The sequence below is a fragment of the Nomascus leucogenys genome, chromosome 6, assembly GCF_006542625.1.
Source record: "Nomascus leucogenys isolate Asia chromosome 6, Asia_NLE_v1, whole genome shotgun sequence".
Classification (NCBI taxonomy): domain Eukaryota; kingdom Metazoa; phylum Chordata; class Mammalia; order Primates; family Hylobatidae; genus Nomascus; species Nomascus leucogenys.
Window position 1 is genome coordinate 52,757,301 of NC_044386.1, and position 13,791 is coordinate 52,771,091.

The 13,791-nt window shown below is 40.2% G+C and overlaps 1 protein-coding gene across 1 annotated transcript in view; it reads left to right on the forward strand.

The window, feature by feature from the left end:
- The window catches only part of FBN1 (fibrillin 1), a 238,356-nt gene that overhangs the window by 35,445 nt on the left and 189,120 nt on the right, over positions 1-13,791 (forward strand). Inside the window, exon 5 of the mRNA XM_030814124.1 lies at positions 10,014-10,109. Coding sequence (XP_030669984.1) covers positions 10,014-10,109 — 96 coding nt within the window. The remainder of the gene's footprint in view (positions 1-10,013; positions 10,110-13,791) is intronic.

The following is a 13,791-nucleotide window of genomic DNA, read 5'->3' on the forward strand; positions in this document are numbered from 1 at the left end:
GATGAATATCCACAGTTCATTCTTCAGAGCCTTTGCTTGCTTGTTCTATTGTTTTTCTTTTGGGGGTTTGGGCAAGAGAGTCAAATTGGTTGTTTAAAAAGCTGAAGTTCTTGTCTGTATAAACAGCCCCTCAAAACTTTGACCGTCCCCATGGCAAAAAACGTAGGTCCCTTTTCCATTTCTTTTGTCCGGTGAGAAAATGCACCCCCCTTATTGTGGGTCCTATTTTGACAAAGTTTTAAAGAAAAACATTGTGGAATAAGTGCATTCTCTTTTGTTTACTGCAAGTAAAGACTTCAGTGCGTCAAGGCTCATTACCTGTTAAGAGTCCGAACATTTGAGTGTGTCTCTCACAAGCCAATTAACAGGTTAGGGCAAGTTGTCCTGTGTAGCACTCTTGGTGCCCTCTCGCCTCCCTTGGCTTCATGGATGAACACAGGGGACTCTGCCTGAGAGCTTTGTATACTTTTCTGGCCAGAGAGCATGCCAGGTCTGCATGCAGGGCGAGCTGGAAGTGCTGGGGGTTAGTGGACCTAGAAGCAACTTTTAACCAACAACAGATGGAGAGTGGTTGGATAAGTGCCTCAGCTTCCTTGCCTCTCAGTTTGGATAACCATGAGGTTCATTCTGCACTGTCTCCTAAAGTTCCCCAGTGGGACTGAGCCCTCGCTGTTCACAGTGATAATAGATTTGATAATGTACTTTATTAGCTTTCTTCTCTTTTTGTCTCACTTTCCCACTCTCCTACGAGTGTTTCCTAGAATTACTTTCAGAACAAACTACTTCCATTTAAATTATTGTCTCAGAAGCTGCTTCTGATGGAGCCCACACAATAACAGCCACCTTTTACCAAATACAGCCAGTTACAATTGGGATAGAAATTCTCCTATAGGCTGGGACTCTTGTTTATTGCACTGAATGTAACATAGTTTTCCTTGATCTCAGCTTGGTGTCAGATGTGCATCTTCTGAGTAACAGCAGGTTCATTCTACCTAGCAAGGGCCCCTGAACTGGAGGAATAGAACGAGGCAGAGAAGCCAGCTGGCAGCACGTCTGGGAACATGCAGGACATCTCCATCTCTGTAAGGGTGACTTCCAGGCTGCTGCTGAGGCATAAGCATCTCAGGGTTGGAAAAGAAGTGCAGTTATAAAGTTGGGAATAGACCCCATCTCTCAGATTGGTTCCTTAACCAACTAACAACATTGCACTCTGGGGGAAGAAATATAGCCAGATGGCAAAACTGGGTATTAAGCTGGGAAGGTCTTCAATGATAGTGTGAACTGATAACGACTTCTCTATAGAGTAGAAATCATGAGATGTGGAGACAGGATGTTAACAAGACCAAAGGGAAAAGCCATGGCCCTGGTAGAATCCAAGTTAACTGTGGGGTGTGACGAGTATAGTAGTAAGGTCCTGGGGCCAGATTTAGTCTAGAGACAAAATCCAAGACTGTGGGTGGTGCTTTCTGAGGAAGTCTGAGTCATATCTGTGGTACCTGGACGTTAGACAAAGTCCCCAAGTAGCTAGTGGATGAGAGTAGTATAAGGAGGAGGTTCTGGTTTCATCAGGATCTTTGGGGGTACTTGAAATCTTTAAAATTGTTGTCTTTGATTCTCTCTGCACTAATATTGTCTAAATGGCTTGCAAAATTAAAGATGGCAAAATATTTTAAATTAAGGATAGCTGGGGATGATCAGAATTCATTTCTCATCGTTTGGAGTGGTGTTCTAGGGAACAGCTGTGCCATTCCACAGAACATCCTGATCACTTTGCTAACTTTCCTGCTAATAGAAGGACAATTCTACTCAGTGAAATGTTTGCATTCACTACACGTGGTTCTACTAAAAAGGACCAATTTAGATCACTGAACCAATTTTTCCTTTGAAAAATTTTATACTTATTATATGATAGGGATCAGGGAGGTCTAGGCAAGTCGTGGGACCTCAGAGAGCCTTAGTTTTCCCACTTGAATATGAACAGAATGGAAGAAGTGTTGTTCTTTCAGGTGGTTTTTGACTTGAGTGTCCTGTGACTCTGAGAATAGAAAATGATCTCTTAGTGACCTGAATCAGAGATTGCATTTCCTGAAGGTTGAAAGTACCAGCCAGTGATTCTCTTGGACAACAGGAAGTTGTGGCTTCCCTTAGTGCTGGTGGAACTCTTGACACTCGTCATTCAGCACCAGGGCAAAAAGAATGATTAGCTAGACAGGGTCAAAACAGTAGTTTTTCTAGAATTTAATTCCAGCCCTCTTTAGGACTGTTCTTTGCTGTGTCAGTCTCTGAGGCTAGAGATGGGTTTTGAGCAATCCTAATTGTCATAAAGACCTATCATGGTTTACTGATGTATGAATTTACTCATTCTTCTAATATGTATATACACACATTCAAATACATATTAGCTTGTAACACTGGGATTAATAAACTCTATAACTTTACATATATATTAGTCAGTTTTGGCTGCTATAACAGAATACTATAGACTAGGTCATTTATAAACAATAAAATGCATTTTTTTACAGTTCTAGAGGCTGGGAAGTCCAAGATCAAGAGGCCAGCAGATTACATGTCTGGTGAAGGCCTGTTCTTCCTAGATGGTGCTTTCTGTGTGTCCTCACATGGCGGAAGGGGCAAACAGGTCTCCCAGGCCTTTTTTTTTTTTTTTATAAGGATACTAATCCTTTCATGAGGGCTCTGCCTGCATAACTTAATCACCTCCCCAAAGGCCCCACCGCTCCATACTCTCCCATTAGGGACTAAGTTTCAACATATGAATTTTGTGGGGACACAAACATTTAGACAATAACATATATATATATGTATATGTATGTGTATATATATGTTATTGTCTAATTATATATATAATTATATATGATACATTATAAAAGTTGTTTCCTATAGTTTATGTTTTGTAATTTTATATTTTCTATTTTGTAATTCCTACAGTTTATATTTTGTAATTTTGGAATCTTCTCATTCTGTTTTACTCTTTACACTTTTTTAAAGAATGCTAAAAATTAAACTTCATATTTTGAGATAATTGTAGATTTACAAACAGTTGCTTTAGTCTGTTTTCTGCTGCTATAACAGTATACCACAGACTGGATAGCTTATAAACAACAAAAGTTTATTTGGCTCATGGTTCTGGAGGCTGGGAAGTCCAGAGTATGGCACCAGTGTCTATCGAGGGCCATCCCATGGTGGAAGGCATCACATGGGGGGCAAGTATGAGAGACAGACAGAAAATGGGGCTGAACTCCCGAGATGACCAACCCACTCCCAAGATAATGGCATAAATCCATTTATGAGGGCAAAGTCCACATGACCTTATCACGTCTTAAAGGTTCCACCTCTTAATACCATCAAAATGATAATTAAATTTCAACATGAGTTTTGGAAGGAACATTCCAACCATGGCAGTTGTAAGAAATAATTCAGAAATATCCTGGGTATTCTTTATTTAGTTTTCCCCATGGTGACATCTTGCAAGACTATAGTATAAGAGCACAACCAGGATATCACAAAATCAATACAGTCAAGAACTGTACAATACAAAATCAATACAATACAGAACATTTCCATCACCACAAAGAGCGCTGATGTTACCCTTTTACTGTCATTTTCTTCCCGATGTAATTCTCTCTTTAATTCTGACAACCACTAATCTGTTCTACATTTCTATAATTTTATCATTTCACAAATGTTATATGAATGGAATCACAGAGTATGTAACCTTTTGGAAGTGGCTTTTTTCACTCAACAGAATTCTCTGGAGAGTCATCTAGGTTGTTGCAGTATCAACAGCTTGTTATTTTTTATTGCTGAGTAGTAGTACATGCTATGGATGTACCACAAGTTTGTTTGGCCATTCACCTGTTGAAGGGCATCTGAGTTGTCATCAGTTTTTTTCTTTATTATTTGAACTAAGCTGCTATGAACATTTGTGTACAAGTTTGTGGTGTGAACACAAATCTTATGTTCTCTGGGATAAATACTCAGAAATGCAATTTCTAGGTTGTATGACAGTTTCATGTTTAGCATTTTAAGAACTGTCCAAACTGTTTTTGGAGTCGCTGTATGTACTATTTTGCATTCTCACCAGCAGTGTATGAATGACCCAGTTTCTCTGCCTCCTTACCAGCTTTTGGTGTTGTCTTTATTTTTAATTTTAGATATTCTGATTGCTGTGTAGTCATCTCTTACTGTGGTTTCAATTTGCATTTCCCTATTGGATAATGATGTCAGACATCTTTTTATGTGCTTATTGCCACCTGTATATCTTTTTCAGTGAAAGGTCTCTTTATATCTTTTGTCCAGATTCTTATTTTTAATTAAAATAATTTTTTTTAGACAGGGTCTTACTCTGTCACCCAGGTTGGAGTACAGTGGCACGATCTCAGCTCACTGCAACCTCCGTCTCCCAGGCTCAAGTTATCCTCCCACCTCAGCCTTCTGAGTAGCTGGGGCTACAGGGGCACACCACCATGCCCCACTAAGTTTTTTGTATTTTTGGTAGAGACAGGGTTTTGCCATGTTGCCCAGCCTGGTCTTGAACTCCTGAGCTCAAGCAATCCGCATGCCTTGGGCTCCCAAAGTGTTGGGATTACAGGCATGAGCCACTGTGCCTGGCCTCTTTTGCCCAGATGCTAATTGAATTGTTTGTTATTTCATTATTGAGTTTTGAGAATTCTTTGTATACTCCAAATACTAGCTGTTTGTCAGATATGTGATTTGCAGGCATTTTATCACACTCTGTAGCTTGCTTTTTAATATTTTTAATGGGATCTTTCATAGAGCAAATGTTTTCAAATTTGACTAAGTCTAGCTTATCAGTTTTCCCTTTACTGGATCATGCTTTCATTGTCAAGTCTAGGAATGCTTTGTCTCCTCCTAGATTCTGAAGATTTTCTCCAACTTTTTTGCGGATAGTTTCATAGTTTTCTTTTTATTTACTTATTCTTTGAGACAGGGTCTTGCTGTGCCACCCAGGATGGGTAGACAGATTTTTCCCACTTTATCCTTTTTTGGTTTTAGCTATTCTAGTTCTTTTCTGTAAAAACTATAGATTAATCTCGTCTATATTTATAAAACCTTTTAGGATTTTGATAGGAATTGCATCAAACCCGTATATCAATTTGGGGCCCCTTACACTTTTCAAGCCCCTTATACTTTGATCACATTTTCTCATTTAATTTACTTCAATTCAATGAGAGTGTCAGCAGGACTGGTCGCAGACAAAACCTCTCGGACACCGGTTTTAGGAAGGAAGGGGCTTTAATCAGCTGGGAGCAAGAGTTTGGGGCATTTGTACTCCCAATGCAAATCTGAGCTCTAAGGGTGTAAGGAGGCCAGCAGAACAATTCTAGACCAGTGTGTTAGCAAGTTTGAGGGAGTGCGGTGCAACCAAGTCCTGAAAGTGTGGGGACATTCAGAGGAAGGGAAGGTGGTGCTATAGCTAGTCTGGAAGAAGTCCTCCTTGAAAAAGCTTTTCAGGGAAGTGTGGGATTTATGTGGACTGGGAGGAGAAGCATGCATGGAATCTACTCAGACTTGTCCTTAGAAATGGTTGAACTCTTTGCTTTCTAGTCCACCCTTCATGGAAGCACCTTTATCACTACTGTCATTTAACTTGTCCTTCTCTGCAGCTTTTCCAGCTTGGCTAGATTTTTTTGTTTGTTTGTTTGTTTGTTTGAGAATTTTAGTGAAGTTTCTCTTCCAAGCTGTGTGTCTTTAGGCATCCCCAAACATCTGTTCACTTAAGGGAAATGCCATTGCTGTTATCTCTCTAAATGAAAATTGTTTTTATCCTGCAGTGACTCTGATTGTCCCTGTGGACTGTTGTCTTAGGTGTAGAGTCCAGAAGTTAGTCTAGCTGTTTAATTTGTCTGTCTGTGCTTTTCCTAGTACCTAAATTAAAATCACATGTTCATCATACAAATGCTTGTGTGCAAATTGCTCCCAGTGTTCTTTCTGCCAGTTGTGCCTGCCAAGATGATGGCAGGTCTTTAGAATCGTTCCAAACCTAATGCATCCCAAAGAAAATCATTACCTGAGGTATTTAGATCCAAGTGCCAGCCCTGCCTCTCTCTCATTCCCATAGCGTGCTCACATTGTTCTCTTCTGATGAATCATTTAAGAACTAATCTGTGCTGGGCTGTAATCTAAAGAAAATTTCTTCTGCTCTTTCTGGCCTGTGCTGCCAAATGAAAGCCGTTCAGTAAGTCACTGTTGAATGACTGAAATGACTGACTGACATCTGATATGAACACAAAATTAATTTGGGATCTTTTATGGATATGGGGAAATGGCTACATTTTCTGTTAGCTCTGGGTTATTGAGCCTTACATGAAACCCTTTACGGCTGTCTGCTCGTCTTCAAGGGCAGGTCCTCACTGGGACTCTAGGACTCTCAGGGTTCACTGCATATGGCAGGATCAGTGCACTTTGATTCCCCTAGTATTTCAATTTCTAGTAAAATCTTAACACAGATTGAGTTTAGGAATATCTTCTGACTTGGGGTACTTAGTGCATCCAGTAAAGAATACTGCATCATTATGGGTGTAGGAGGAACCCCTAGTTTTCAGTTGGCTTTATTAAGAGACATAGAACTTGGTCTCCTAATTATGATACATCTAGAATTCTTGTTCAAATCAGCGTAAATTTAGAATATGCATCAATGGCAGGACTCAATCCAAAATAAAACCAATTTGGGTATATATTCTCTGTAAACTATTTCCTGCGTGTACAGTGAAACTGCATATCTAATTCCTTCACTTCCCCACAGAAATCCTGAGCGATTGCTCCCACCTTTATCAAAATGCTTTATTCCCCCTAAAGATCTAAGACTCACAACGAATACAAAGTTTCCCATGGTAAACATGGTGGCAAAGCAGGTGATTCAGAGCCTATTATCTGTGCTGAGCCTACCTCCTCCCGGCTTCCCCCAAGGATTCATGCCTATGGTTCCTTGATGTCTTCTTGTTTCGCAAGTCTGAATGAGTGCTTTTATTTTTTAAAGAAAGAACATTTTATGGTGGAAAAGGTTTGCCTGGAAGACAGGGTAAAAAATATGTATCAGGGAGATTTTTTATTATATTGCATTTAAATGTAAACTTATCATTCTTGCCACAAAGAAGAATTCGTTCTGATTTTCAACTTGAACAAATAATGTAAAGTCACTAAACTACCGTTAGCTTTTTTATCTCAAAGTAGTTAAATGGTTTTGTTGCTCATGTGGGAATGGAAATTAGCTCTTGGCATGAACTGCTTTGATTGAAATCAGTTTGAAGGCTGAGTTCCTATGCTGCTTGACAGATGACATCATTTCCTGTGCTTTTCCCAATCCTCACTGTTTTTCTAAGATAGGATGAAGCTAAGTTTAACTTCAAATTTTAAAGCAACTATACACCTTTTCCTGACCTATTTAGAATATTCTTCAAAGTTTTCACTAAATCATTTTTTTCTTTGTATACTTATAGACAGATTTTTACTTAAAAAAGCATTTTGGCTGAGATGTTTTAATGGAATCATAAGAGCCTAAAATAACTGCAATCAGTTTCCGGGGTTGCTTGATTTCATTACTCCAACAAAGGAGTTATTTCTGCTTTCATACATGGGGAAACAAAGACAAAAATATTTTTAATAGTAACCTACTTAGTAGGGCTGTATAAGTGCTTCAGACACAATGGACAACTTCTAAGTCTCAGTTTGGTCTTTGGGCATAGCTTTTGATGTCATCATCAGGCAGCATGAGTTAAGTAAATAAAAATTAATTTAGCACAGTTTTATACAGCACTTACATATAAGCAAGGTGCTACTCTAGGCACTTAGGGGATATTGCATAATTAATGCTCATGACACTTCCCACTCTCAAGAAGTTTTTAAACAAATAGGGTGGGGCAAAATAAGTAAAAATAGGCTGGATTATATAATACATGCTTCAAAAGAGAAATATGAAGTAATTGGAAAGGAGAGAGGGCTCACATTTGGTTTGGGAGGTATCAGAAAAGATCAATGGAAAGAAGCAATATTTGAAATGGGTTTTGGAGATAGATAGGAGTTCAGGTTTTGAAGAGAACTGTGTGTATGTTGTGTTGGGGTTTAGGAGTTAGGGGCAAGGAGGCAAAGAGGCAGGTAAGAGAGAGGGTTCTACAGAGGGACTAGGACAAGGAAAGTGCCGGGTGTTTTGCATGGCGCATAGTAGGCACTCAGAAATGTTTGTTGAGTGAATGAATGACTGATAAGTAGATCAGGGGATGGAGTCACAGGACATAGTAGGCATGTGCCAAGGAGCCCTGAAAGACACCTGGGGCCATGATGAGGGGGCCATGAATGCGGAGAGATGGAGGTGGCTCTAGTTCAGTAGAAACAGGCCTTTGATGGTGTTTCAGTGTGTGGCATGTTCTCGAAAAGGCATTTAACTTTCAACTCGACCTAACTTCTTTGTGCTGTAAAAGGGTATAGAAGATATTGGGTTCTGCACTTTTCTTCCCTGTTGTCAGGCTGAGATTTTTGTAGCTCCTTATAAAAATTGTCTCTTTCTCCTGAAGTCAAGTAGCCACTTTTCAATACCATGGCTGAGGATTCCTAACAAGGGGTAATGGACAGGGTGGCTGTTGGGAGGAATCTTCTATTTGCTCTGGAGAGATTTGGCCCCTGTGCTTCAGGAAGAGTGAGCACAAAAGCAGGAAGATTTCTGCTTTTGTGTAGAAAGAAGATACTCGCTTCTCCTTAGCTAAAATTACTGAACCTTTTTCCCTGAGAATTTACTCCCACAACTTGGAGGACCAGACAGAATAAGCCAAACCTCCAAAGCCCAATCCTGGCCTCCATGTGTAGGCAGGTGTCAACAAGGATTAGTGGTTAATTCAATCAAGCCTTGGACTAGGAAATAGCCTAGGATTTTGAAAGTGCTATTAGCATTCCTAAATTACTGACCTAGAGATAGCCTGAACACTGGAGAAATGAGAGTACTTGCCCGTGCTGTTGTCATTGCTCACTGTGAGCCCGTGGCTGTCTTTTACTCCGGGCTCTCTGAGTGTTTCATTGTCTCGGGTCTAAGGCTGTCAGCCCATGGTCTTTCTACTCTGGGCCCTGAAATGTACACTTCTGTAGGTGAAAATGAGGATCTTACTTAGTTTGAGGTTACAGTTTAAACAAGCAGCTCTTTCTCAGGCAAATCCAGCTGTCCCTGTCATCAGGCAGTCTTGTTATTAAATGTCTTTGTAGATATTTTCTTTTTTCTCTATTCTGCCTCTAAAATTTCTTTTAACAAAATTCTGTGGAATTTGCTACTGTTAACTGTTCCCCTGCGCCACCTACCTGGGATTCTAAATTATTCTAAAATTATTATTCTAAAATTATTGCCATCATAATCTTGTCTCATATGGTTACTCAAGGCAATACTTTCTTGTTGGTATAAATTACAGAAATGACATTGAGTTGTAAGTTCTTTTAAATTAAAGAAGTCATTTAGCACTATTAAAGTGAATGCCAAAGAAACAATTGCATTGCATGGTAAATGATTTTTTTTTTTTTTTTTGAGACAGAGTCTCACTGTGTCACCCTGGCTGGAGTGCAGTGGTGCGATCATGGCTCGCTGCAACCTCCGCCCCCCAGGTTCAAGCGATTCTCTTGCCTCGGCCTCCTGAGTGGCTGGGATTATAGGCATGTGCCATTATGCCCAGCTAATTTTTGTATTTTTAGTAGGGACAGGATTCCACCATGTTGGCCAGGCTGGTCTCAAACTCCTGACCTCAGGTGATCCGCCCGCCTTGGCCTCCCAAAGTGTTGGGATTACAGGCGTGAGCCACTGCACCTAGCCAGTAAATGATTTTACACACACAAATAATAATATGTTTAGCATTCTCAATTAGGTCATTATTGGGTAAAAATAGATGAATCCTGATAAGCTATTTGATTTTCTCTTCAAATAACTACAAATCAACTCCTGCGAGCTGTTGCAATCTATGCATTTAACTTGCAAAAGTGAATTCTTCTTCTTTTTTTTCAAGTACAACACTGCAATATTCGCTGTATGAATGGAGGTAGCTGCAGTGACGATCACTGTCTATGCCAGAAAGGATACATAGGGACTCACTGTGGACAACGTAAGTACACCGTAGTTATAAGTATTCTAGATGTTAACCTGTTTGTAGACCAGTAGAATAAAGAAATAAGTGCTGATGGATTTTCTTTGATAACCTGGGACACAGCATGTTTACAAGTGTCCAGTGATCTTTACAGATGAACAAATCGCTTACTCAAAACATTTAGCGCCAAATTTCCAATTGGAACCTTGGTTGGTTACAAGTGTTTGATTCATTTTCCTCTCATTTACCCTCACCACACTGTTTGCCTGATCTCCTTGATTTCTAGTCACCACCAAAGGAGCAGAATTCTTGTTCGTTCCAGATGCGTACCTTCCACTCACTTGCTGAACTTCAACACTTGGATTTTCAGGAAGCATCTCAAATAAAATATTTCAAAACTCAGCCTCATCATTCTTTCTAAACATGTCCTTTCTCTTGATTAGTGTTATCTGCATCCCTCTCATTTCCCAATCTAGATTCTGCTACTGAAGTATTTATCACATGGTGTTCAGTTTGAAGATTCATTTGCACCACCATTTATTGTGTCTACTTTCTATCAGTCCCTGTGCTTTGCAAAAGACATTCTTTTTAAAAAGCTTATTTTTTTATTACTTTAAGATGAACATATATACCCTACAGAAAATTTGGAAAAGTTTAAAAATACAAAAAGTAAAATTATTCATGATTTCATCATTCCAGATACTATCTTCTAGACTTGTAATGCATATTTGGTACATGAGTTCTTACTGTATATATAGTTTTTGTACCTCTTTTTCACTTAGTATTTTATTCAAAGTATACTCATTACACATTTTAAAATACGTTTTAATGGTTGCCTAGTACTCTATTACATGGATGTTTGACTATTTATTTAATGAATCCTCAATGGTGAGCGTTATTCAGGGTGTTTCTAATTTTTGCTTTTGTGTATACATTTGTTAAGATTAATAATGTTATTATAAGTAAACAAAAATGTAGAGAATGCCCTAGTGACCATCTGTGTTAGTCTGTTTTCATGCTGTTGATGAAGACATACCCAAGACTGGGCAATTTATAAAAGAAAGAGGTTTATTGGACTTACAGTTCCACATGGCTGAGGAGGCTTCATAATCATGATGGAAGGCAGGGAGCAACAAATCACGTCTTACATGGATGGCAGCTGGCAGAAAGACCTTGTGCAGGAAAACTCCCCCTTATAATAACCATCAGATCTTGTGAGACTTACTGTTACGGGAACAGCATGGGAAAGAGACCTTCCCCCATGATTCAATTACTTCCCACCCCCCACAACATATGAGAATTCAAGATGAGATTTGGGGGGTGACACAGCCAAACTATGTCACCATCCATACACTGCAGTGGGAGAAGGATATTGGTTGAGTTTTGTGTAGCCCAGCCTGGAGAGAGAAGAGGCAGGCTCCCCAGTGTGGGTGATCCTTGGGCTGAGTCTTGAGGGATGGGTAGGAGTTTACCTGTCAGGTGATGGGGAATGGACCTTTTGGACAGATGGTACAGCATGACCAAAGCACCAGGACAAGACACAGCAAGGGATGTGGGACATACCAAGTGCTTTGGTGTTGCTAGAGCTTAAATGCAGAGGAGAGTGAGGGGAAAGGAAGTAAGGTCAGATAGGATGTCATGGGCCAGGTTTTGATGCCTTTATACATACTATGTTTTCTTCCAAAGTAGGGCCAGGAAAGAGGAGTGAGACCACAACCATAAACAAGACTAACAACGTCAATAACATACATCTTTTGAGTTACTCTGTGCTTACTGTGTGCTAGGCACATTTTAGAACTCTATGTGTGTTAACTCATTTAATATGACAACAACTCTTTGTGTTAGAGGCCATAAATGTTACCCTCTGGCAGATGAGGGAACTGGAACACAGGGACCTTAGTAGTTCCTCTAAGAGTATATAGATGGTAATCGGCAGAGTTGGGGTTGGAACCCAAGCAGTCTGACTCCATAGCCCGTGTATTTACTGCTGTGAAATACCAACCTTATTACCCTTCACTTATGAAGGTTTACTGTGAGAAAGATCACAGTGTGGAAGCGCAACTGGAGGAGGACAAAACAGGAGCAGGAAGACAAGTCCTAACTAAGGCTGTGGCTGTGGAGATGGCGAGATGGGACTGGATCCCAAGGCATTCCAGGAGAATCAGGAGGGGCTGCTGGGCATCTCTCCTGCTCCCCTTGGTGCTCCCTGAGGGAGTTTAGCCCAATGCCCAACACACAAGTGCTTAATTAACACTGGCAGAATTAGAAAACTTTTCCTAAACTGCAGCTTCCTCATCTGTAATCTGGGAGGGTTGGCTTAGGCAAGCTCAAAATTTCTTTTCTGTTTAGAAGCTTTTCATTCTCCCTGACTATAAATCAAGAGGCAAAGAAGACAATTAATTTACATAAACCTCTCTGGTTATATGATGAGCAGTGGCCTCCTGCCATAATTTTTGGTTAAAAAGAGTTGTGTCAGTTCAGGTCCTCTCATGCCAAGAAAATATCAAGATAGAATTAGACATAAAAGAGAATTTACTGGGGAAAAGTCCTGTGAAGAATAAAGGAAAGAGGAAGCAGAAGTAGGAGGGAATGGTCTTCAGACCATGATGCCTGTCTGATCCTGTGCGAACAGGGAGGGAAGGAAGGACAATTGCATAGAAGGAACTTCAGCCTGTAGTGCAGCTCCAAAAAAGCCTTAGCCAGGCTAATGGAGAGCCCAGGGCAAAAAGTGCCCATCGAAGAGTTCCATGATGGGTGGAAATGGCCAGGCCTTAGTATCCTAATGCTGCGTTCAGTCATTGGCTGTGAGCCTGCCCTTGACATGAACACTTCAGCAGATCTGAAGGTACAGCAGCTGGAAGTGGTCTGCCAGCTAAACTTGCAGGAGATTCTGTTGAGGGGAAGTATGAGTGGCTCAACTTCATGGCTGCTACAGGGTAATGTATGGAAAAATGTACAGAAAATATATAAGGAGCAAGGAATTTGAATGGAGGGTTTGGGGGAGCCTTATAGAGCAGTAAGATTTCAGCTGGGCTTTGAAGAGTGGGTGGAACTGACATATTTGGCAGAGAAGAGCCTGCCACCCATGATGAAGATGCCTAGAAAGGGCCCATGCATGCACGAGTTACAGGAACTTTTACAAAGAGGAGTTGCTCAGCACATGAACTTTCAATTCTTATTTTAATGTCTTTTCTAACAAGCAAAATATCCTGCCCTGAAGCATCTCTAGATTTACTGCACCAATAGTTTCCATTAAGTTCTGCTATAACTCTCAATTGGATTTTCATTATGGTACTTAAATTACTGAAGATCATTAGTAGTATTTTGTTGTTTGCAGTTAATTGTGCAATTGAACATGCTACATTTCTGTAAGGGTGACTGACATCAGAGGGGCTGATATTTCCCCTCATGGGAGCCCTGTTGCAATTAAACGTAAATCATAAGCAGAAGAGTCTTCGCTAACACGCAGTTCCCATCCAGTGACATCTCTTAGAAACCACTGTTTTCGAGGTTGAACTGAAAGCATTGCTCAGATGCTTCACGGAATGAGACCATCAGCATTAACATAGATACAAACTCATCTATTCCAGGCAGCTTTACCTAAGAGTTGACTGAGGAACATCTGAGTATCTGTAACTGTAGAGTGACCGTTCGAAACAAACACCAGGGTGACTTTAGACATTTTATTGTTGTCCTTCCA